The following is a 25,754-nucleotide window of genomic DNA, read 5'->3' as shown; positions in this document are numbered from 1 at the left end:
CTCCCATGTTCTCTGCCAAATCGAGAGAACGCACACTAGCATGCAGGAACCAGGTACTTCTGGCATGCACCCATCAACACCACAGGTTTTGCATCTTCCTCTGCCAATGTACCACTAATGCCGCCCGCCTCCTGTTTTTCATACAGAGCTATGTGCAGCGAGGCCGCCAATAGTGAAAGAAGGGTGCTTTGCCAAACCATTTACATTACATTACTTGTTGTGCATTAGTTACAAGGATTGTCACTACTTTTACCTTGGTTTAACCTAAGGAAAGCATGAGCATCCATCTAATTGTCTGTGCTAGCTGAGGTACACCTGTGCCAAAGTTTGGTGCGTGTTCACAAAAAATGGAGAGTGACTTTCATATGTGGATAGCTTTTTATTTGAAAGCGTGCCCTCTGTGTCATTATGGCCTTTTTTTTTTAAATCACAGTGAATGACAAGTCCATGCAGAGCTGGGATGAACTGCTAGATGGATTTACCTAACGTTTCTTCTCCAATACCAATGCAGTATATTTCAATCACCCCCTAATATTAGGATTTCATTGATTTTCTAGCTATCTAGGTTACTTTTTACAGACATTTAGTCCACACATGTCAGGGTCTTCCTTATCATCCCTTAAATGCTTTAGTAATTTCTGTCCCTATGTACACAAACTGCAGAGGAGTAGGGAGACCGGGGCCTGAATAAGAGGAGGCCACAAAAGTGCGACTTGTTACAACTCCTTTATTCATCACACTCAGGACTTCTCGTTCTCCGCTGTCACTTCCCTTCATATCCACCCACCCCAAACCCCCGACATCTAACATAATGCGGTTGATTGTCAACGGGACATCTCCCCTTTTCTTAAACATTGAATTATCATCAACCCATCTCTTCAATTAGTCTTACAGGTTTTATTTTTGCCTTGACAGGCTGCCCTTTCTTCGAGGTGTGTTGTGTTCTAGCACCTCCCACTCTTCATCTGATGCCTCACTGTCTCCTTGATATGAAGCAGAGTCCCACACACTCTTGTCTCTTTCAGTCATACTCCATGAGTAGTTTCCCACCCGGCACTCTTTAAATTGAGTTAAGTTTCTCGTTATTGCCCTCCCTTCCTTGTCACCTGTGGTGATCATGGTACCTTTATTCTGAGTGATTGTCATAATGTCCAGTGCAACCTTGGAATCTTCCTTCTGTTCTGGTGTTTTAATTGTTTCACCACCACCATTTTCCTGATGGCAAAGTACTCTTTACGGGCTCCTCTTCTGGAGTCGGCCCTCACTTTCATCTTCTCCTTTTCCACCATGTCCTTCTCTCAAATCTGTTTGCCACAGTCCACCTGATCCTCCTGCCAAACATGAGGTCTTCCGGACACATACCAGTGGTGCTGTGGTGTGTGTGGCGGTAGTCCCACAGGAGCTGGTATAGCACCTGCTCTAACGGTTTGCCTGCAACCTGGGCCACTTGCAGTGCCCTTTTGATGTTTCCCATGAAAATGTCAACCATGTTTTTGACCTGGGTCAGAGAGGTGTTATCTTCTGGTGTTTGAACCCCATGTACTGGGCAAAATTGGCAAAGTCTTGTCTCGTGAAAGGTGGGCCATTGTCAGATTTGATGATCTTTAGGATGCCATAAGCAGTGAGAACGCAGTACAGAGCCAGTATGACCAAAGTAGCTGCTGTAGAGGATATATGTTGCACTTCTGGGAGCCTTGAATATTCACCCACTACCACTAGGACATAGAAGCCTCTGTGATTGGGCCAAAATAAGCAATGGCCAGATCTTCCCTAATGCCATTAGGTAGCAGTGGCTCTTGCACGGGTTGGGCCGGGGGGCAGGAGTTACTAAATAACATGTAGTGCAGTTCTTCAGTGTCTCTTCTACTCGGCTGTCCAACTCCGGGAACCATAGTTTCGGTCTGAGCAGTTTCTTGGTGAACACAACACCTTGATGGCCTTCATGTGCTAAGTCGATGACTTGCTGGTGCAACGACATGGGTAATACAATCTTGCACCCTTTCATAATGATATGGTCCTCCAAGACCGTGAGTTCCTCCTGCACTAGGGTTATACTCCTGATGGCGTCCTGGGAGACTTGATGGAGGTGTTTTGCCCTACCTTTGTTGTGTTCCATGGAATGGGGAAATGCGTCATCTGATGGATAACGTAATTTAGGTGCAATTGAGTGTTCTGATCGTGCACTTCCTGTAGGGTGGCGAGAATGGTAATCCACAGGATTCTTATATTTTCCTGGTCTATGGCAAATAGTGGATTTATAGTCCTGAAGTCGGAGCACCCATCTCGCTATTCTCGGTGGCATCCTGACCTTTGGGTTGCCATAGATGGTGATGATTGTGAACGCTTTCCTGTAGAGAAAAAGGTGAAAATACTCACGCTCTTTTTCTCTGTCTGCTAGTATTTATGTTTGGTGGACGATAACCTGCGACTTGCATATGACACAATCAACTTGATGTGAGGTTTCTTCCTGTCATATTGTGTCAAAATGGCACACAGCCCCACTGTCTGACAGTCTTTAAGCTTAGTATGCACCCACACTGTTTGTTTCGGTGGTGAGCATGTGCTATTGTATGCGTGCTGAGTGTGTCTTATGTGAGCATAATGTTGTGAACATGCCCTTATTAGGTAATGGGATGTTTGATCCATACGGATAAAAGTCCACAGACGATGGCTATAGTTTTTGTGTATCGGGAAGACTTCGGTAGGCTTCTTCACTCATTACATTCACAGTTGCACTGGTGTCAATCTGGAATTCCACCTGTGTGTTATTGACCTGTAGTATGATTGTGAGACTGTATTCCTTGTCAACTTCTATGCCAAATGCCCATAGGTAGACTCTTTTCTGCTGGTCGACCGGGGAGGTGGATGAATCACTCCCTGACTGAAACAGAACTTCTATGTATCTTACATTTTTCCGGTGTAAAACCCTTCTTTCTGGGGACCTATATGGTTTCCTTGACTGGTACTGGTCACTTTCTCCCTCTGGCTGTTGGTATTTTCTGTATTCATGGTTTGGTTTTCAGTCATCTGGCCGATATTTCGGGTGTCTTCTACTTCTTAGTGATTCACCTGGTAATGTTCCAATAGACCGCCCTAAAATGATCACCCCCTACGCATGCTGCGCATATTTGTCCTGGTGCCGGGCATATGCCTTCATGAAGGAATTCCTACCCACACCTGAAGAATGTTTTGTCGGTTCTCTTGGCACCCTCTCTGAGAGCTATCATCAGTTATTTAATGGACTCCTGTTCCTTTGTCATTGGGGATAGCTTTACTTTGCTCATGTTGAGTACTTGTTGTGTAATGGCTGACTCCATTCTCGCCATTGCCAGGATCTCATCTATCTATTTTTGGTTCTGCAGAAGCTTTTTCCTAAAGTCAGTAGACTCGCTATAACTTGGGAGCATAGTGCAATGATGAAAAGTGCAATGTTTTATGCGTATTCGGAGTTGCATGACAAAATTGTCCATTGTCTTACCTTTTTCTTGTGTTGTCGTATGAAACACATTTCGCTTATAGTCCATGTTGGTGTGTGGTGCAACATATGTTGAAAAAGGGGGGGTTCTGGGAATCCCTCTACCAGCATGAACACAGCCCATTGACCTGTTCTTGGGTGGAAGGCCCCTGGGAGAGACTCTACCAAGTCTTAAGCTCACTGTCCCTTTTCACAGAGAAGAAATGTCCCTGCATATCAGTCTTTTTCCTGCCCAGGGGCAGTCCAGCACCAAAATGCTAGGCAATTCTCTTCTGAACAAGAGTACCAACAGCAACCCCATACATGTCTTTCAGCCTTGTGGGCATCATCAGTGAGCAAGGGGTCCACGTCTGGATTCCCCATGTAACTTAGGGTGAGACCCAAAGTTACTTAATATGCAAAACAAGGGGGGTTCTGGGAATCCCTCTACCAGCACAAACACAGCCCATTGACCTGTTCTTGGGTGGATGGCCCCTAGGAGAGACTCTACCAAACCTTTAGCTCACTGTCCCTTTCACAGAGAAGGAATGTCCCCACATATCAGTCTTTGTCCTGCCCAGGGGCAGTCCAGCAACGAAATGCTAGGCAACTCTCCTCTGTTCGTGCTGGTAGAGAGACTCCCAGAACCCCCTTTGTTTGGCAAAATATGTTGACATTGCTTCTTGTATCTCCCGAAATGTTGCCTTTTCGTCATCTACCAGCTTGTGTAAAATATCTTGCACGGTTGCTCCTACAACCAGTGTTAACACGAATACACCTTAAAGTCCTTGGGCCAACCCACCCATTGTGGACCCAGGTTACTGGTGTCTGTGAGGTGAAACGCCATAGACAGTTGCCCCCCCCCCCCTGCCATTTGAAACATCCCAGATGATTGTGCTGACTGCGTCGCTGGCCCATCTTCTTCTGACATTCTAATGTCCCCTTATATCAGTCATTCTAGCTTCTAGGCCTATTCACACTCAGATTACTCTCCTGTTGGGTGGCTCACGTGCTGCTCTGCCATGTTGCGTTGTGGGAATGTGAGCAGGGCCACACCTCCTCCGGCTTATCTGTGTGTGCGATCCCTGCCTCGCATTGTGCCAGAGGACTATAATAGCACGCACGCCCTTTATCTCAGGGTTGCGAGCCACTTCTCTGTGCCCCATCGGTGCGCACACCCTCGGTGGCAGGGTCGGGATCCTCCTGCTGTGACTCACCACTGCTGCCTGGGTATTAGCCCCCCAGGCAAGGGCCTGCGACTTGCGTATCACACAGGGAGTCAGCTCCTATAGGGTCGTCATTGTGATGTTTTCTGAACATCAGGTTCACTAGCCAACACCACCACTCAGGCCCGGAGCCTGAATAAGAGGAGGCCGCACAAGTGTGACTTGTTACTACTCCTTTATTCATCACACTGAGGACTTCCCGTCCTCTGACGTCACAACCCTTCTTAGCCACCCACCCCAAACTCCCGCCTCTAACATAATGATGCTGATAATCAACGTGACACTGTCCTCAGGAAAATGGCACTTTAACTGTCACAGTGCATACACTGTCAATAGGTCAGTCAAGTTAGTCTTTTTGTATAGTATGCTTATTTTGGCATTGCTAGGGCATGAGATAAACCAGGGCTAATGTTGTCTTAGAAAGTTCCTGTGTAAGCTTTTTTAACTTCATTGGCAGTTATTAACTTCACACTTACCAACCCATGCATGAGTAGAACGTTCCTCCGCAAACCTGTAGACTCTTGAGTGTCATGTGCAGGTGATCCCATGCCCTTCAGCGATGCCAGACCCTGCGTTTTAACTTTTCTCCAAGAGGTTCTCCTATCAGGGGAAGTTTGCAACTGGTGGCACATTCCCTTTGCAGCAGATGACAAGGCTGTACTAACTTGTGCTTGTAGCATAGTGCTTATCTGTGAGCTTGTCCCTTCAAGGACTGCGCCCACTAGCGAGGACTCTTCTGTAAGACTTCACCATTTGTTATTGAGAGTGGGGACTGGGCTCTGTGCTGCACCTGATGCGACTAGAGCCCTGGTACAAAGACCTCACTATGACCTGGTGAATCCACCATACCCGTAGGATCACTTGTCTGCTCTGTGGAGCACACACCTACACTCAGTTCAGGCGCAGTGTTCACTGCACTTGCAGTCCAGGATGGCCCTGCGTAGAACTAACTTTGGAACCTTTGCTTTTCTTTACCTCTGAGCATGTGAGCATATGCCCCTGTTACTGCCCCCAGGAACTGAAATGTCCATCATTGTCCTCCCCTCTAAACCATACACACCATTTCCCTGTACATGTGCCAAAGGTTCAGATTGCACTTTGCTTGGTTGGATGCCAGAGAACTTAGGTATGTATTGATATTGATATTGATATTCTATTTCTATCGCGCTCGTACACAAGTGTTTCAGAGCGCGACAAGGCAAGGGAGGGGAACAGGGGAGAAAAAAACAGCGATCTTACTAGGCCCGGTGACATTGAGAACGCGCAAGTGCATGGGAGAGGGGGAGGGGAAAAGTGCATGGAAGGAGGGAGAAGTGGAAAGTGCGAAGCAGAGGAGAAACAGATAAATAACAATAAATAAATAATGAAGGCAACAAACAGTGGTAGTGCAGCCATCAATTTGCAAGTGCTAGGTTTAAGGCAGCAGAAAGGGTAGGTCTGATAAGTGCAGGACGAAAAGGGGGGGTTGTATGGGTACAGATACAGACCCCAGTGCAAGGGGTAGCCCGGAGGCAGTGCGGAAGGGTGGCAGGGTGAGCAGGTACCTAGGCCCGGAGGACAGAGGATGGCCAGGTGCACGGTGCCAAGAGAGAACAGATCAGCAGGGGAGAGGGGGAGCGAAGGCAAAAGAAAAGAAGAAGGTCTTGAGGTGCTTCCGGAACCGGAGATGGTTCTCCTCAAGTTTTAGAGTGGCAGGGAGGCTGTTCCAGAGGGAGGACCCAGCCGAAGACAGAGATCTACGCCCAGCTAATTTCTTTGAAAAACGACTAAACCTGAGGGAGTTGGTAGTAGAGGAGCGAAGAGCTCGAGAAGGGAGGTATTTGCGGTGGGATAGCTGAAGGTATTTTGGACCAAGGCCCCAGAAAGCCTTGTGGACAATGCAGAGGGTTTTTAATTTAATCCTTGCATCCACTGGGAGCCAATGGAGAGATTTCAGAGCTGGAGAGATACGATCCCAGGGTTTGAGGCCAAGGACAAGTCTCGCAGTCCTGTTCTGGATTAGTTGCAGAGGGAGGAGAGTAGAGGCAGGTAGATTTAGAAAGAGGCTGTTACAATAGTTCAAGCTAGAGAGAACCAGAGCTTGGGATACCATGAGCTTCTGGGGGAAGGAGAGTAAGAAAACATCTAGATGCCCCATGCTTTTATCACCATGTGAGGAACAAGCCCATGCATATTGTAATGGGCTCTCCAAAAGGAACCCAATGCTTACTTATTGCATCTTTCTTACTCCATATCATCCTTGACTACCTGATGAAACAAAATTGTTCATTTTGGCAACTGTTCCGCACATGCCCAATACATCAATGACTTGTGGTACTAGCCTTTTTCTTTAATGACATGCTTTTTTATTCCATTTCAGATGACATTGACCCGGTGAAAGATTGCCAGTGCAACAACGTGTGCCAACTCTTGAAGAGAGCATACTACTATATGTACCCTTTCAACCTGGAGTTTAGCCTCTTCGCCTGCGCCATGACCTATGTGATGTGGAAGAATGTTGGACGTCTGATGGATGACCACATCCAGCGGCCACACCACCCGAAGCTGCAGTCCTTGCGGCAAATCCCCTTTGTGGGCTTATGTTGTGGTGTTGCCATGATCACAGTAGGTCTGGCACTCTTTGTGATTTATGAGATGCACATAAAGGATGAGTATCTGCACGGTTATGTGCTCACCATATTTTATATGTTTCACGTGCTCTGCCTCAGCCTGATGTCGCTCGGGGCCCTTGGAGGGTGCATCGTCTATAAGTTTGACAGGAGGCAAATGGATAATTGTAAGAACCCAAGCCGTGCACTGGATGTGGTCTTGCTGTTGGCGGCCACCATAGGGCAGTACTGCATTTCCTACTTTTCTATTGTGGCCATGGTGGTCAGCCACCCAACAGATCTCCTGAGGGCCCTCACCCTCACCTACTCTTTGCTCCTGGTCGTGCAGCATTCCATGCAGAACATCTTCATCATTGAAGGCCTCCACAGGCAGCACCTCGAGGCAAGTAAGGACAAGCACCGGGCTGCCCCTAAGGCTGCCGGAAAACAATCCCTCAAAACGGGCTGCACCCCTGAGGATGCCCCAAACATCAGGACTGCATCGCTGAGTGTGCCGCCTGGGCAGAGATGTTCATCCATACAAGCCACACTTTCATCGTCTCTCTCGACCCATCGGAGGAGGAGAAGGCTGCTGAGAGAAATTTACGTGTTCTTGTTGCTGGGAAACATTCTGGTAAGTATGCAGGTACCTAATAGGTCACTGAATTGTTGATACGCGTGAAATAAATCCAGCACAAGAGTGAAGGCCTCCTCCGAAATGAGGGCAGTCAAGCCACACCCACATCCCAGGGTTGCGGTATTCCTGAGTTACTCTCCTCTGAGTCTGCTCCCTGCCTATGCGGATTAGGTATTCTGCCTAAATATGATGTAATCGCAACAAGGAGCCCTGCCAAGGGCTCATTCCCGAGAGTCACTGCATATTCCCCCTCCCACACGCCTGGGTTATCCACTGCTGCGGTTGCTGCTGGCATCATTAGTGCATCCCTGCATCCCAACCCACAGAAACGACCATAAGGGAGGACCAAGATGGCTGCAGGAAAGGAACATTGAGCTGTTTTGCCAAGCTCTAGGGTGCGCACAAGATGTTAATGTTAAAGGTATTTGTATAGCGCACCGTGACCAACGGAGTTGGTCTCCAGGCGCTCAGGCGGATCTGTAAGCAAAAGGTGGCGGGTTGGGTTAGTAGGTGAAGAGGGCGTAGGAAATGATGCCTGGACAATCTGCAGCTGTCTAGTGATGCCATGCATAGTATTTGCCAGGTATTTGCAGGATGCAGATCCACATCTTGTGTTCCCCCAGCGCTGCAGTGCTGTGGGTACAATCCATGCAGATTATATGCACCCTGGGAAATTGGCGGATGCACTGACAAAACACGGAAATCCCTTTTCAGCACTCATTCCACGCATCTGCCAAGCTGTGAATGAGGCTGACTGGAGTGATAGCTAGATAAGCACCACGTGACCTGAACACTTTATTTAGCCACTTTTATTTTCACACACAGGAGGAGGCAGGGATAAACAACAATGGGGTCTAGGAGTGTACCTACAATGCAACAGCAAACCCCCCTCAGGTTTTGGTAACATAAACAGAGTCATGATGGGAAAGAACATACCGTGTCAGGATGATGGCTGTTATGATAAGCTGGTCTCCCCAAGGTGCTCTAAAGAGTAACACAGTCGCAGGGATGTGCCCAGTTGCTTCTTGGTTTACAGCCTCGGTTGTAATGCCCCCGTCACTCCTTTACTTGGCTTACAGTGCCAGGGATATAGTGCCTAGGTGAAGAAGAATAGTGTATGGCACATTGCTACCTGATTGGTCAATATAGCGTCCCAAGTTACTATGCGGCTCAGGGAGGCCCTTCCCTCTCTTACTGAAGGGTTCTTCCATGCCCGTGGACCTCCCACTCTTTCTCTTTCTTTAGCTGATTAATGGGCATAAACCCCATCCTACTCTGAGTCTTGCCTTTCCCCTCTCTCCTCTACATAAGGGATATAGAGCCAATCACACCGGGGGCTAGAGAGGGGGGTTCCCCTCTCTCCTCTACATAAGGGATATAGAGCCATTCACACCGGGGGATAGAGAGGGGAGTGGGGGGACCCAAGGTCTAGGAAGAAAGTTATAAAAAAAAATGTCAGCACAGGAAATACGGACGGCATAAAAATCCATGAATACCATCAAATTAAGTGAGATATAATCAACAATTAGAGTAATACAACAACCACCTGAGTACACTAATCCTAGTTAAGAAAACCTGTTTATGGCTGTGGATGTTACAAATAGTACCCAGTCAATATATCGAAAACATTACTGAGTGGTACATTTCAGAGTGGACCATAATACCGAAAAACACAGAAAACATGAAATAAATATATGAAGGGTAGTGGGATAAAGGTGTTAAAATGGGGCGGGATGGGGTTGGAGTGGCGTTATAAGGGTTAAAAAAAATGGGGGACTTGGTAAGGGGGCTGCAATGAAATGTACCTCTCGGTAATGTCCGTAGTAAAATCACACATAACCGTTACAAAGGTGTCACTCCAGTAGTCACTGTGGCATTGTATGATCTGGTGTTCCCTAAATGAACAATCGTGGTATCGAATTATGGAGGGTTCAAGTCGAGGGTAGACGTGGGTGGACGTAGTCCCCCACTTTTTCCAGAACTCCCCCCCCCACTTTTTCAGAGGGCACCTTGATATGCTTATTTCTGGGAACGTCACATTCAATGGGTATGTTAGTGAGTCCCCCCACTATTTTTTAGGACTTGAACCCTGGAATTATGAGAGCAATCTGACAAGCAAATCTCCTGAGGAGAAGGTCTGGAGGTTTGTGCAGTTGATAGTTCCAGGGTGAATACTGGCGTGCCATCTCTGTAACGCCCACACCAATAAACCTTTTACTTAACTAAAATGAGCCTTGCTCTGTGGTTCAGCCGCAGCTGCACAGGGGTGTCAATGCTCCTCCCTTTTGGCTCTGCCTAGAATTTAGCACCTTTCCCAATCTTTCTGGCAAGCTATCCCTTCTGCATCAGTCCATCCTCCATGGTTTGCCCTCTGCGTCCTGCCTCTCTAGTTTGGCGTTCTACCTCAATACAAACCTTCTCACTCCCACCTGCGACTGCCCATTGCTGCTCTGGCTCTGATTTATGTAGGACCTGTCTTCTGGACTAGTTTGCTTGCAAAATACTCATTGGCTCTTTGGTTTATTCCTCTGTAAGGAGTCTGTGCATTGGCTGCAGTGATGGAGAGCCACTCCTATCCAGGGCTAGCCTAAGATGATATCCATTATGTTGTCACTGATACAGTGTCCTGCTAGCAAAGACATGATATGATTGGTTATTTATAACGCTATTAATACCCAGAGGTTTCTAAGGGCGGAGCAGGGGATAGAACCTGCGGTGAGCTTGTTGCCCCTGAGCTATCCCCCCGTCATTCTCCTCTGTGTTTGACATATTAATGTTTAGGAAAGGGCATGAATCCATGGGCGAGGGGCACTCTGACACATCCCCCATTTTCCTCCTCCAGGAGGATTGCAGTTCTAACGTTCTAGCCTGGTTGCTGGGCTGCCCTAGACCCTCCTCAGTGGTGTAGAAGGTGGTGGCATGACTTCAGCAAATAGTTTACAAGAGACAATACTGATGTTTTTGCAGGTACGCTGCCGTATGAGTGGAAAAGGAAGGCAGATAAGGTTATGAAAGAAGTAGATGGAAGTGAAGGCCAGATGTGAAAGGGACTGTGAGTACCGGACAAGCCCAGATCAGGACAGAGGCGCATAAATGCTCCCACACCCCATTTGGGAGATTCCACAAACCCACTGCCTCACCTCGAGACAGAAATACCAACTAACCAATCCACTAACAATTTCCCCCTCTGCATACACCTCTCAGACTCCAAACCAAACACAACCACAAACCTACAGCACAACAAACCGCGCAAACTTCACTACATTGCAACAAAACATAAAACATACCCAATGTTAACACTAGTTGATACACTAGTTGATACAAGAATCACAATTCTCTTTTTGCCTCACCCCTAGAAAGATAATACTGTCTTACAATTGTCCCGAAAAAGTAAAGGTTCGGATTGACTTATTTTTATCAAAATACAGAAAGTATTGTTTGTTTCCAACCACAGTCCTAGAAAAAAGTCTTGGGAATATAAAACAACTATCAGCTGTCTCTCGCCACCCTCACCGCGCCAAGATCTCCATGCTAGACATCAGCATCATCAGATAACCTTTTTTTAGTGTACAACCACCAGCAGCATATAAAACACATGTCATCAACCATCAAGCTCTAAAATACATATATTTACATGATTGGGATAGAATATATAGCTAATGACAAGCTCATTATAAACAATCTATACATTGTGGATATACATCTAAAATCACACAAATACATGCACTTCTGATAGTAAAACAACTCAACATAGTAGGGGAGAGAGCACTCGCAACCACTTGGTTCAGCTTATAAAAAACAATTTAAGAAAAAAATAATTAACAAAGCAATCAAAATGTTAAATCCTATAACCATGACTAGAAATATTGTCCCTACTGTACTTTAGGCCTTTGCAGCCACGCACAGTGAGTACATGTATGCACCCTATGCACTTTATCCATGTCATCCTAACATTACAAGAGCAGAGCAAATTCCGGCAGTAAATAGAATGGAAAAAAAGAAATTTTGGGAAGATGAACTCAAATGCGCTAACCCCTTTGAATGAATATATAAAGGCGAGTCTTTTTAACAGTCTTGTAAATTTTATTAGTGTTTTTTCACACTAATAATTTTTATTTTCCTTTTAGGATTTCAAAAAAAGAGAACATTCATATTCCAAATGAAGCTGCACACCAGTATAAAGTAGTTCATTTCAGCACAAAATCTTACCGGATCAAAAAGATACTCAGAAAGCATTGGAACATCCTTATGACAGACTTTAGTCTACAAAAACATCTGGATGACCACCCTAACATTTGCTTTAGAAAAGCACCAACAATCAAAAATAAGATCAGTCCAAGCTTTATGGGTCCATTACCCAATGAAACAAAATCCTTCTTTTGTACGGAAAACAAAGGCACCTACAAATGTGGTCATTGTAAACTATGTCCGTACATAAAACCAGGGATGAAAGAAATCACATTACCAAATGGTGAAACTAATCATATAAATCAAATGATAAACTGCAACTCAACTTTTGTCATTTATGGAATAGAATGTATTTGCAAGAAGTTATACATTGGGAGTACTATCAGAAAATTGAAAACAAGAATATTTGAACATATAAGAGCCATCAGAAGTAAAGATTTGAGATCCCCTATCTCAGTTCATGTTATCATGAATCATCCTGACTTCGATATCTCTAAACTAAAAATCTTTGGTCTGGAGAAAGTTAACCTTTCACCAAGAGGAGGAAATAAGGAAGACCAACTAAGAAAAAGGGAATGCAGATGGATTTGTAGAATGGACACATGTATTACTGGTCTAAATTGTGACACAGAAATGTATAACTGGCTTTAAACTACCATATTGCTTATTCTATAATTTTTATTCTCTAATTAATTTGTCTTTGCTTTATACGATCTAGAATTCGTATTACTCAGTTATAATGAAATTGTATCATTTTACCTTATCCTTAAATTACTGCCATTTGTAAAACTTGTGCGTATCCACGCAATTGTGTCACATTTAATAATGAGGGCGCAGCAAGATTTTTTTCATAATCATTTAATTCTAAAATGGCTCCTTAAAATGATCGTTCTGGACTTTTCTCAGCAAGCGCTAAATATAATTGGCGTATTGCTGAGAAACAACATTTGAATGCACCTCAACTTATTTTCAAAATGGCCGCTGGGCCGCGAATACGTGCGTGGTGACGTCATCGCGCCACACGGTATCACGTGGGTGTGGCGTGATGACGTCATCACGTCACGATCGCGGCAATAAAAAGCCAAAATAAGCTTCAGTTAGATATCCTAGCACTTGGGTGCTTATCATGGCACAGGACCACAAAATATCATCAACATAAGGTAAGAAAATGAGAAGCCTGTACCCTCTCTGCCTTGAAACTGATTAGAACCTTTCTTTAAGACCAAATTTTTCACTCCCTATAGATTGAAAACAAGAAGCAATTACTTTATCTTCTTCCCCCATTCTCCCTTTTACAGCTTAAACCTGGATCCATATTCTACAGACTAAACTAAGTCAAATATCCTGATGAACATTATATAAAAAAAACCTTTATTTTGGAAAAATAATACATGATATATGTGAATAATCAGAAAATCAGAACGGTGAGTCTTTTGAAAAAATTAATATAATTACTATTTGGGCAAAAAAACTCCAATACATTACTAAAAAAAGAATTTGGCCAACCCTTTTTTTCTTTTTTTTTTAGTACCGAAACATTCTACTAAAACTTCCTCTCCTGAAGAACCATTGAGAGTAACAATGGGGAAACACGTGTCGAGAGAGAGAATTATTTGAAAGCAATTTATGAAAATATTTGATTTATTGAAAGAAAAAGAGAAATATCTGATTCACTGTACTTTATGAACTACTTTATACTGGTGTGCAGCTTCATTTGGAATATGAATGTTCTCTTTTTTTGAAATCCTAAAAGGAAAATAAAAATTATTAGTGTGAAAAAACACTAATAAAATTTACAAGACTGTTAAAAAGACTCGCCTTTATATATTCATTCAAAGGGGTTAGCGCATTTGAGTTCATCTTCCCAAAATTTCTTTTTTTCCTTCTTCAATGTAATATCTGTGTAGCAGCCACGCAGAGTTGGGAAGTTCTCATGCAGATGACCCTTTAAAACTTTCTATACTCATTCTTTTACAAAGATAATAAGCAGTCGCCAAGGAACCACTTCTTTAACAAAGGCTGTATAGATTGATTACTTTTTCTACAAATTATATAAGAAGGCTCCTGGCAGACGCTCTAATCACTAATCTCCAAAATGGAAGAAGCATTTAATCTAAGAGAAACACAAGCAAATGAACTTTTTTTAAGACATGGACAAACCAGCTCTTCTGCCTCTAAACAATCAAACAAAAACTCACTCAAGAATCTCTTTGAACACTTAGAAAATCTAAGCAAGCAAGAACTTAATAAATGGTGGGAAATCAAAACCTTAAAAATGTATTTGGAGGTCAACAGGATTCCTAGAGGACTCAGGATTTGTATCTTTCCGTCTTTTGAAGATGAAGACATATCAGCACTCAATGATTGGGTAGACCTATTACACAATACCTCAAAGGAAATGATGATACGGCTTATAAACCAAGCAGCATTGACTCATGAAAGAATAATGAAGAACATAGAAGAAATAAAAGAAACAATTAAACAAGCTCAATGTCCAGAGATCACATTTAAAAACTATCAGATCTTAGACGATTTTTTGGGAGATTATGAGAAAGAATTAAAGCTCAAGAAACAAAGAACCTTCATCAGAGACGAAAATGATTACATTAAGAATAGAATCTTTACTTTTCAAAGAAAATATGACAGTGAAATACGAAAACAACCTTATAGAAGGAAAACATCGCCTAAAGACAACCTCTCCACTCCTTCAACCTCAGATGTAGAAACATCGAGTGAAAAAGACACATCAGTGTCAGCACCTATCCCCATATCAACTACCCCCAACGAGAAACAGCAAAACTCTAACAAAACATGTCCTTTTTTGGAGGAATTGAAAAGACACAGGACCAATTCACGGACAAACAAACCCCTATTTCGTGGAGCACCAAAACAACTAGGATCTCTAAATATCTCCCATTCAAACATCATAGAGGCAGTCGAGGAGGAAGAAGAAAAAATAGAAGAAAGAAATCAAGGTGTAGAAACAAGAGCACAAAGACAAGGGAGGAGAAGATGAATCTAATCATAAATTTATCAAAATATGAAATTACACCAGCACTCACCACAGCTCTAAGTAAAGGGCTTTCGTTCAGTCCAACATATAAAGGAGATTATTTCCAGCAACAACTTGACTTGTACAAATTTTGTAGGAAATTAAAATTAAAAAAATTCTTTGAAGAAAAAACCTTTAAAAAACCTATTCATCAAATGAGCACACCGTCTGAACTCACTGTTAAAATGGTCGAAGATACAGTGGACTTACTAAACATTGAAGAAGGAGAAAATTATACCCAAGAAATTTTCTTAGAGGAACAGGACATACAAACAGACTTAATGGAAGAAACGAGTATAAAACCAAAATCAACATTTATACCAATTCTATCTTCAGAAAATGTCATAGATGTATTCCACAAAACAGTCAGTAACGATCTACGGAAAGACTATTTAAACAATAAACATATCAAGACAAGTTACAACTTAACAAAAGAAGAAAAACTGGCAATTACAAACTTATCTAAGGACAAATCCATCATAATTAAAGCTGCAGACAAAGGGGGCAAAATTGTCCTCTTTAATAGAATTGACTATATAAGAGAAGGACTTAAACAACTAAATGTGAAACAATGCTATGAGAAGTTAAATAACAACCCAATTCCTACTCTAGAAACTTTGTGGAATGAAAAAACAAAAAACTGGCATGAACTTGGCCTTCTAGGTGACAAGGAATTTCAAAGTCTAATCAGCAAAAACTCAATTATGGCTACAATATATTTTCTACCAAAAATCCATAAAAGCTACAAAGACTTTCCACCACTTCGACCAATCATAAATGGCATTGGCTCAATGACAGAAAGTATTTCACAATATATTGACTCACATCTACAACCATTGGCAGCAAATCTAGCTTCATATGTCAAAGACTCAAAACATATCATTCAACAACTCAACCAAATACCATGGGAATCTAACTACTACTTTGTTACATTAGATGTAGTTCAATTATATACAAGTATCCAGCATCAAAAAGGTTTGGAAAGTACAATGTTTTTTCTCAAAACTCGATCTGTTTCATTTCTTGAACAAAACAAAATGATAATTGAAATGCTACATTTCTGTTTACACAATAACATTTTCATCTTTAACAGTAACATCTATAAACAACTTCAAGGAACAGCTATGGGGTCAAAATTTGCCCCTTCTTATGCAAATCTTTTCATGGGCCTCTTTGAACTACAACATGCTTGGAAACATCAATATTTTGAACGAAATATAAGATTCTGGGGACGATTCATAGACGACATCCTATTAATCTGGGAAGGAAACCTTCAAGATCTAGACATATATGTCAATTATCTTAACAAAAATTCCTTCAACTTGTCATTTACCAAATCAGCCAGTGCCGCTAAAATTGAATATTTGGACCTTGAACTTTTTGTCGAAAATTCACAAATACAAACTAAACTATTCACAAAACCTACAGCTGGGAACAGTCTCCTTCATGCAACATCCCATCATCCAAAACATACCATTTACAATATTCCATATGGAGAAATACTGAGAATTAAAAGAAATTGCAGCACTACTTTTACCTTTCAAGAGAATCTTTGTCATATTCATCAAAAATTTTTACAGAGAGGGTATGGAATGAAAACTATCAAAAAAGCAATTACCAAAGCGGAATTGGTTTCTAGAGATTCTCTATTGGAAAACAAACCAAAATCAACAAAGACATCCCCTAGAACTCCATTTATAACCACTTTCAGCACAAAATCTTACCGGATCAAAAAGATACTCAGAAAGCATTGGAACATCCTTATGACAGACTTTAGTCTACAAAAACATCTGGATGACCACCCTAACATTTGCTTTAGAAAAGCACCAACAATCAAAAATAAGATCAGTCCAAGCTTTATGGGTCCATTACCCAATGAAACAAAATCCTTCTTTTGTACGGAAAACAAAGGCACCTACAAATGTGGTCATTGTAAACTATGTCCGTACATAAAACCAGGGATGAAAGAAATCACATTACCAAATGGTGAAACTAATCATATAAATCAAATGATAAACTGCAACTCAACTTTTGTCATTTATGGAATAGAATGTATTTGCAAGAAGTTATACATTGGGAGTACTATCAGAAAATTGAAAACAAGAATATTTGAACATATAAGAGCCATCAGAAGTAAAGATTTGAGATCCCCTATCTCAGTTCATGTTATCATGAATCATCCTGACTTCGATATCTCTAAACTAAAAATCTTTGGTCTGGAGAAAGTTAACCTTTCACCAAGAGGAGGAAATAAGGAAGACCAACTAAGAAAAAGGGAATGCAGATGGATTTGTAGAATGGACACATGTATTACTGGTCTAAATTGTGACACAGAAATGTATAACTGGCTTTAAACTACCATATTGCTTATTCTATAATTTTTATTCTCTAATTAATTTGTCTTTGCTTTATACGATCTAGAATTCGTATTACTCAGTTATAATGAAATTGTATCATTTTACCTTATCCTTAAATTACTGCCATTTGTAAAACTTGTGCGTATCCACGCAATTGTGTCACATTTAATAATGAGGGCGCAGCAAGATTTTTTTCATAATCATTTAATTCTAAAATGGCTCCTTAAAATGATCGTTCTGGACTTTTCTCAGCAAGCGCTAAATATAATTGGCGTATTGCTGAGAAACAACATTTGAATGCACCTCAACTTATTTTCAAAATGGCCGCTGGGCCGCGAATACGTGCGTGGTGACGTCATCGCGCCACACGGTATCACGTGGGTGTGGCGTGATGACGTCATCACGTCACGATCGCGGCAATAAAAAGCCAAAATAAGCTTCAGTTAGATATCCTAGCACTTGGGTGCTTATCATGGCACAGGACCACAAAATATCATCAACATAAGGTAAGAAAATGAGAAGCCTGTACCCTCTCTGCCTTGAAACTGATTAGAACCTTTCTTTAAGACCAAATTTTTCACTCCCTATAGATTGAAAACAAGAAGCAATTACTTTATCTTCTTCCCCCATTCTCCCTTTTACAGCTTAAACCTGGATCCATATTCTACAGACTAAACTAAGTCAAATATCCTGATGAACATTATATAAAAAAAACCTTTATTTTGGAAAAATAATACATGATATATGTGAATAATCAGAAAATCAGAACGGTGAGTCTTTTGAAAAAATTAATATAATTACTATTTGGGCAAAAAAACTCCAATACATTACTAAAAAAAGAATTTGGCCAACCCTTTTTTTCTTTTTTTTTTAGTACCGAAACATTCTACTAAAACTTCCTCTCCTGAAGAACCATTGAGAGTAACAATGGGGAAACACGTGTCGAGAGAGAGAATTATTTGAAAGCAATTTATGAAAATATTTGATTTATTGAAAGAAAAAGAGAAATATCTGATTCACTGTACTTTATGAACTACTTTATACTGGTGTGCAGCTTCATTTGGAATATGAATGTTCTCTTTTTTTGAAATCCTAAAAGGAAAATAAAAATTATTAGTGTGAAAAAACACTAATAAAATTTACAAGACTGTTAAAAAGACTCGCCTTTATATATTCATTCAAAGGGGTTAGCGCATTTGAGTTCATCTTCCCAAAATTTCTTTTTTTCCTTCTTCAATGTAATATCTGTGTAGCAGCCACGCAGAGTTGGGAAGTTCTCATGCAGATGACCCTTTAAAACTTTCTATACTCATTCTTTTACAAAGATAATAAGCAGTCGCCAAGGAACCACTTCTTTAACAAAGGCTGTATAGATTGATTACTTTTTCAGTAAATAGAATGGGTGTTATGTAAGTACCTCTCAAAGCCTTGAGCTGCGGGCAAAGGAAGGGGACATGAATTTCAGTTTTCTCTTAAGTGCCACAGATTGGACAGATACCATAGTTATGGGTGCCCCAAGATTTTGTAAATGAGGCCACATAAGGCTACCCATCCTAAAATTGATTTTAAAAAAGGGGCTCTTGAAAATGGAGAGTTAACTTGGTGAAGGTATACTTCAAAGCCGAAATCTGATTTGTTTCTTAACAAAAACCCGCTAAGGGCTAGCGCAAGGCTCTGCTCTCTCGGGTCTTCCATTTAACGTGTATATACAGCTGCTATCTGGGGTCTTCAGAGCAAATCCGATGGATGGTCAGATGTGCCCATGTGACATCCATTTTGTGTCAGGATGGAAGATGGAGAGAGGACCCTTTTGTTTCTGAGAAATCCATGAATTAATCTCTCAGCCAGGAGCTTGTAGTCAAGTGAGATAGTATTTGACCTCGATGCTTGGACCTTCGCTTCTGTCATTTTCGCTGAATAACAAATCTCAAGAGGCCGTCGCCTGTCGGCACATACCCCCGGGACACTGGTAAACACAGGATGGCAGCAGCAGTGGTAGACTGAGGCAGTGGGTGGAGTGAGGGCTGAGGTCAGGGTTGGGGTTTAAGCCAGACAAAGAGCTGGGGGTGAGGCAGTGGGAGAGAGAGGGCACAGCTGGAATGAGCAGGCCCCGCTGGAGTCCAGGTGTTGCCAGAGTGTCCCCTGAAAGAGGAGAAGGGAGTTTGATGCGGGATGGGAAGTAGCAAGGCCCTGGAGTTCATGGGGGTGTCCCCCGCATCATGTCCTGATTGGTGACTAACTCTTGCATGCTCGCTTGTTTCATCCTTTCTAGTATTCCTCCCCTTTGTTCCCGCTCTCACCCATATCCTGTTGCTATACAGAACCCACTTCCAGAGTTAGTACCCAGCCCAAGATGACACGGGACATCTTCCCACGAGTTCCACACATAAAGGCACCTCCATTGAGACGTCACCACTGACTCATCAGATGGATGCTCTAAACTTTCCACTGAGCCACCCTATAACCTCTTTCTAAGAAGAGCAGCTATACCACCCACACGTGGCGACTTAAGGATCCCTCCACTCAGACTAAAAACAATACAACAGGCACACCTCTAGAACTAGCTTGCATACCACACTTCTGGCCAGCGGATCCTGGCTCCATGGGCAACTAAAAAATGCTCCCCGTGGAGACAAAACACCTCTGTGTTTGTAGAAATAACACCTAGAAACAGACTTGCATGCAGAGCGTAGGATACTTCCAGTTGGCACACATCTACACAACAGCCAATGTGTCATGCATTTCCACTCTCTTCCCCTCTAACCTTACCCATTTCCCTCTGTTTCAGATCCGCTAGAGTTCCTAGAGACCATGCAGCAGGGCACAGTATACATCCTAGTAACATAAATAACCCATCCGACACTGTGCTTGCCACTCCGAGTGGGTATTAAGAAGCAAGCAGCGTGCACATAAAACCCACCCTGCTAAACAAAGCTAGCTAAATAGGCTTCAATCTAGTCAAAATTGAGCATCCCAAAAACAACAGTCCTCATGAACTCATAGGAGAATGGCCTAATAAAGGCAATGGTTGTCACTCGTGATAACGGGATGAACCTTTTGGTTATACATTGTTTCTGCTTCAGTGAACACACATGAAGTGGAAGACACATCTTATGTTGCTCTAACATATGTAAGATCAGAGTGTGATACTGCCAGGGACTGGGGGCTATTTACCTCCGTACTGTGGCCTAGGAGAGTTTGTTTAGCTTAACACCAACAGCTACTGGACGCCCCAGACCGACGTGGACCATACATAAATACCCGGCCACCTGCCATTCATAATGACATTCATAATGGACAAAAGGTTATGCTTTGGAAGTTAGTTCTCCGACACTGCCTGTACTCTTCATTTCCCCAGAAGTGGATCCTGCTCAGTGGGTGATGCCTGATCATCAAATCCATATTTCGGCCCTTTTAACATACAGACGTACATTTAAATAATGTCTACCCTGAAGAATACCCTACGCCAATGTGTGGGATATGGTCCTTGGGTGGGAAATGGGCCATCGTGTACATCATTTGGTCTGTTTCAGTGTAGAATGCATGTTACCAGGGCTAGGGGGATGGGAGGGCTTATTGTCTAGGTACTTGCCTCGCGTGAGCCTCTTCGGTTGTCATTTATAGAATGCGACTCCAAAAATAGTAGGTCGACCCACAGAGTCTTCAGACTTACAACAAGTCAAGTGTGCTAACAAGAGCCGCATGAACTCTGCACATACAGATGGAGCCTTTCCATCTCCCACCTGCGTCTGCATGGAGTCACATTCGGCCTGGCTTCTTTGCAAACTGCAGACTTCGCAAAACCTTGCAGAGCCATGGCTCCCAATTCCCTGATTCTCTCTACACATTTTCCAACCATTTATGTCTGCCACACATATGGGTCTCATAGTCATTAGAGAGGGGTAATTTAGAATTAGGCATTACACTTTATGAAAGGACATAATACAAACAGGCATACGGTTGAGGAAAACAAACTACAATGTTTAGTGTCACTCAAGTTTCTTTCCTGATAATATTAAAGAATATCCTGGGTGAATTGCTTCCCACCAGCATGTGGCATGTTGGCTGGTGATGTACAAGCATACAGCTGAAAGTAAACACACCTGGGTACTTCGAAAGAAGAAACCCCTGAAGGAAGGACCATAAACCTGGAACACCTCAGGCCCGCCGTTGGAGGTCGATAGGGGTCGCACCTTGCTATCCCTCGCATGCCCTCTGGAACTCCCAGTCAAACCAATTAATTTCAAATGAACGTTTGAATTTCACTTTTTTGAAGCGTCGCCTCTGCTGAAGCCGAGGGCTGCACTCTCTCTGAGGTGTTAGGCAACACTGTCTTGACAGAGTCTGGGTCATACATGCTCTGCAGGGGTACCGCCACTGCGACGCCACCAGCCTGCACCAGCTCTACTTTGATATAAATATTTCAACTTCCTATGGCAGGCTCGTGCAGAACCACATGCTGCGCCAGAAAGCATCAACAACGCAGTTTAACACGCGCTCAGCCCCGAATCAAAACTTCATCAATATCACCTGGTCCTGGAGTAAACGGACCTACGTTGGAACGCTCGACACCTCGCCTAGAGCCCACACGTTCAGGTTAGGAGCTCACGGGATTGCAATGTGTGCCCCCAAATTTAAAGTGAAGTGAGAACTAATGTGACGTTCACAACATGTGAGTCACACGTGGCCGTAGACTGATTCAAATTAAAAAGGCAGCGTTTGTTGTCCGTCTATTCTCTGCAGCTTAGTACACATAAATGCAAAGGAAGGAAGCCTTCCCCCTGCTATCAGTTTAACAAAGTATACTGGGACGGGAGAAGCAGTCATGTAACATAGGCGGCTTTGAAACCCCATAATGAGCAGTCGGAAGAGGCATTTTGGGGCAGATCGGGAACTACATGAAAGAGATGGATATCAAGACAGAGGGATGAAAAAGACGCAGATGAAACAAAGAAAGTATGGTTGGTGCATGTGTTTGTCCGACTCCTACGGCACAGAGACGATCATAATCAACTAAGCCAGAAGACCGAATGGAAGGCACGCACACGCACATTTTGCGCATGTCTGTGTGTATACACATAGCTGTGGCTCTGCTTTTGAGAGTCAGCACTTAAAGGCACTCAGAAATATCTCAGCCAACGTCCTCTATGTCATTTACTTGAGCACTGACATGATACACTCTTTGGTGGCAGACCCGTTGTAAGGTAGGCATATTCATGAACTTAATAAGAAATTATGCACCTAGTTTAACCACCAGACCAGATCTCATTTGCAGATACTTCTTCCATGAAAAGACAGGCCTGGGGCTATCTTAGCGTTCTTACATAGGACTGAAAGCTCATAACTTAATAATTGTGATGAATCGAGCGAGTATAAGAAACGTTTTATTTTATTTACAGAGCTGTAATAATACCAGGATATTGTCAAATGAGCTGTATTGAATGAAATCATGATTTCAGATATTCAAACTGTCTCTGTAGGTTCACTCATTTTTCCACCAATTGGATGAGTGACCTTAAACAACCTTTTTGGCTTACTGCACAAAAACCCAGACTCATTTAAAAGTGGAAAAGGTCGCTTTAATGTGACAGGCCAAAGCTTACAATCAAAACACTTAACTGGCTCCATGGCCTAACAAACTAAAGAAATATTTGAACAACCAATTAAATAACTTAAAGATTTTCATTTTCATTTTCCCCCAACAATTAAATAATGAAATAACCAATTTCCTCCCTAATGATCCCTTGGATCCTACCGTCTCCTTGCCCCTTTTCCAGGCGTCCTGCTTTCTCCCAGGGGCCATGCCCCTCCAGGCTCAATACCTGTTCCCACGGGGTGACCTGCTTGTGCAAACAGCGCCACCCCCTCCTTTCCTGTGTCATTCCCCCATTGTGCTTCCCTCCCCCCACATCAAAAGGGGCCAAGCGCCCAGCACCAGAAAAACCCTCCCTCGAGGAGTTCTTTCTGCCCCAACCCCCCCCCCAAATATTTCTACCTCAAACTTTTTACCCAGTCTCCCAGCCAAGAACCCAAGTCCGCCAGGTAGTGATTATTCCCATACACGGACAAGTGTACCACATCCTCTCTAGAGATAAGGAAACCCTCATATGTTATTTCCTTATGGTCCATGACCTGCACCGCCACCGAGGCACAAAATTTTACCATTTCCCTGTTTATCCCCTTCCTGGTCCGCTCTATTGCTCCCTCACTTCTCGCTCCCCTCCAAACTCTTCGCGGAAACAACTTAGTCCACACCACCACCGCTTGAGGTCCCTCTTCATTTTCTTTAGCAGAGCCACCCCCGTATCTCTCACCAGGTCATTCTCCCCTGCATGCAGCATCACCACCTCTGGAACCCCATAGCGTTCCCTCATCCCTGCCAATATGGGCAGCAGCTGATCCCACCGCAGGCCCCCCAAACCGTGCCATCTCACCAACACTTCCTTGTAACTGCACCCCAACTGCCTTCCAAACACCCTTTTCTCCGCCTCTTTCCCAGCCCACTTCACAATTGAATGACCAACAATCCAAACTTGCGCCAACTCCCCCTTCTTTTGCACAGCATCTGAAACAGAAATTACAAAAATCACTGACAAGTCAAAAATTATTACAACAACATTTTGCCCACAAAGTCCTCCTCCATCTTTCTTCAACATTCACCTTTATCTAAATCCCTGACGTACCCCTTGTATTTCCCCGACCTCCAACGCCCCAATCTTTTCACCTTGTCTTCCGAAAAATCCAGCCTGGTACCCTCAGATGCTGCGCCCATTCTAAAAGAATGAGTCCCAAAGTCCTCAGCCTTTTCTCCCACCGCCACCAGCGCCTGCCGCAATACCCCTAGCACCTGTGCCGCTGAAACCGGCGATCCATCCGCATGCTGAAAAACCAAGCCTGACTCACCCCCACAGCGCTCCTTCCACACCTTGCCTGCCTGAACTGGGCATAAAACCTCGCTCCCTCGACCCAGCAGAACCCAAGAGCCCCTTCCCTTCTGATCCATCGTGGACCTTTTAATCTTGATGTCTAAACCTTCTTCTGTAATTTGAACATCTTCCCATTGCAGTCCTCCTAGCCCCCCTTTTCCCCCGACCAACTCAGAAACCCTGAAAGCCCCAAAGAATAACCATGTAAAACAAGTCGCAAACAGTTCCCCTTCCCATACCGACCAGCAAACTCCCCCCACCACCTCAATGAACCTCTGCAGCAATTCCGCTGATATCGGCCTCCTCTTATCCTTGTCCCTCTTACTCTCCCTTGCCCATCCTTCCAACATCCTACTCGCCATCTCCCCCCCACTTGGTTGAAAACCCCAAAACCATTTCCCATAAAAGGCAATCCCTGCTAGCTTTCCTGCTATCGTTGCCCTTGACCAGCCCCTGTCCATGCACCTCAGGAGGAAATTCGTGACATCATCCCTCCTACGCTCTTCCGCATCCCATCTACCCTTCCAACTACACGCTCCTCCTCTAATAAAATCCTCCCAAGCCCTCCTGTATGACTTCTTAGATGCCGCGGCCAATGAACCCTCCACCAGAGCCAGCGCTCTCAGCTTCCTATCTTCCACAGCTCCTCTGGAATCTGCTGCCCCTCCTGATCTGCAACTGTAGCCAATCCACGGAATCTCTGCCATTGAAAACGAGATAATGCATCAACGATGCCATTATCCTTCCCCGGCACATGCGTTGCCTTAAACACCACATTCCATTCCATGCCACGCAGGACAAATTCTCTCATCAGTCTTGCCACCCTCTGATCCCTAGCTGACTGTCTGTTCACCACATGGACCACGCATTCGTTGTCGACATTGAAGTTCACCTTCTTGTTTTGCAACTCCTTCCCCCACAACTCCAATGCCACTAGTAATGGAAAAAATTCAAGAAATGCTATACTCCTCCCTTCCTTCAACCACCTCGCCGGCCACTTTTCCGCACACCATTTTCCCCCCCAAAACACTCCAAAACCACCGGCCCCCGCTGCATCCGAGAGTATCTGGACTTCCCATGTCACCGGGTCTCCCTGCAACTACATTGACACTCCATTGAAACTCTCCAAGAAGCGCAGCCAAATTCTGCAATCCTCCCTCACTGCCCCCGATACTCTTATCCGATGATGTGGGCACTTTGCTCCCGCCATGGCCCTTTCCATGTTCCTGCAAAACGTCCGCCCTGGGGCCACCACCTTACATGCAAAATTCAGATGCCCAACCAATCTCTGCATCTCCACCAGCATCATTTTCTTGGCCCCCACCG

At 43.6% G+C, this 25,754-nt stretch overlaps 1 protein-coding gene across 1 annotated transcript in view; it reads left to right on the top strand.

Annotated features, from left to right (window-relative positions):
* LOC138448017 (proton channel OTOP2-like) overlaps nucleotides 1-25,754 on the top strand; it is a 272,950-nt gene that overhangs the window by 180,890 nt on the left and 66,306 nt on the right. The window contains exon 7 of the mRNA XM_069604549.1: nucleotides 7,061-7,902. Within this exon, the coding sequence (XP_069460650.1) occupies nucleotides 7,061-7,902 (842 nt within the window). The remainder of the gene's footprint in view (nucleotides 1-7,060; nucleotides 7,903-25,754) is intronic.

Source organism: Ambystoma mexicanum, chromosome 3q (assembly GCF_040938575.1).
Source record: "Ambystoma mexicanum isolate Mex_15411 chromosome 3q, UKY_AmexF1_1, whole genome shotgun sequence".
Classification (NCBI taxonomy): domain Eukaryota; kingdom Metazoa; phylum Chordata; class Amphibia; order Caudata; family Ambystomatidae; genus Ambystoma; species Ambystoma mexicanum.
Note: the sequence above shows the minus strand (reverse complement) of the source record. Positions and strands in the feature narration are given on the sequence as shown.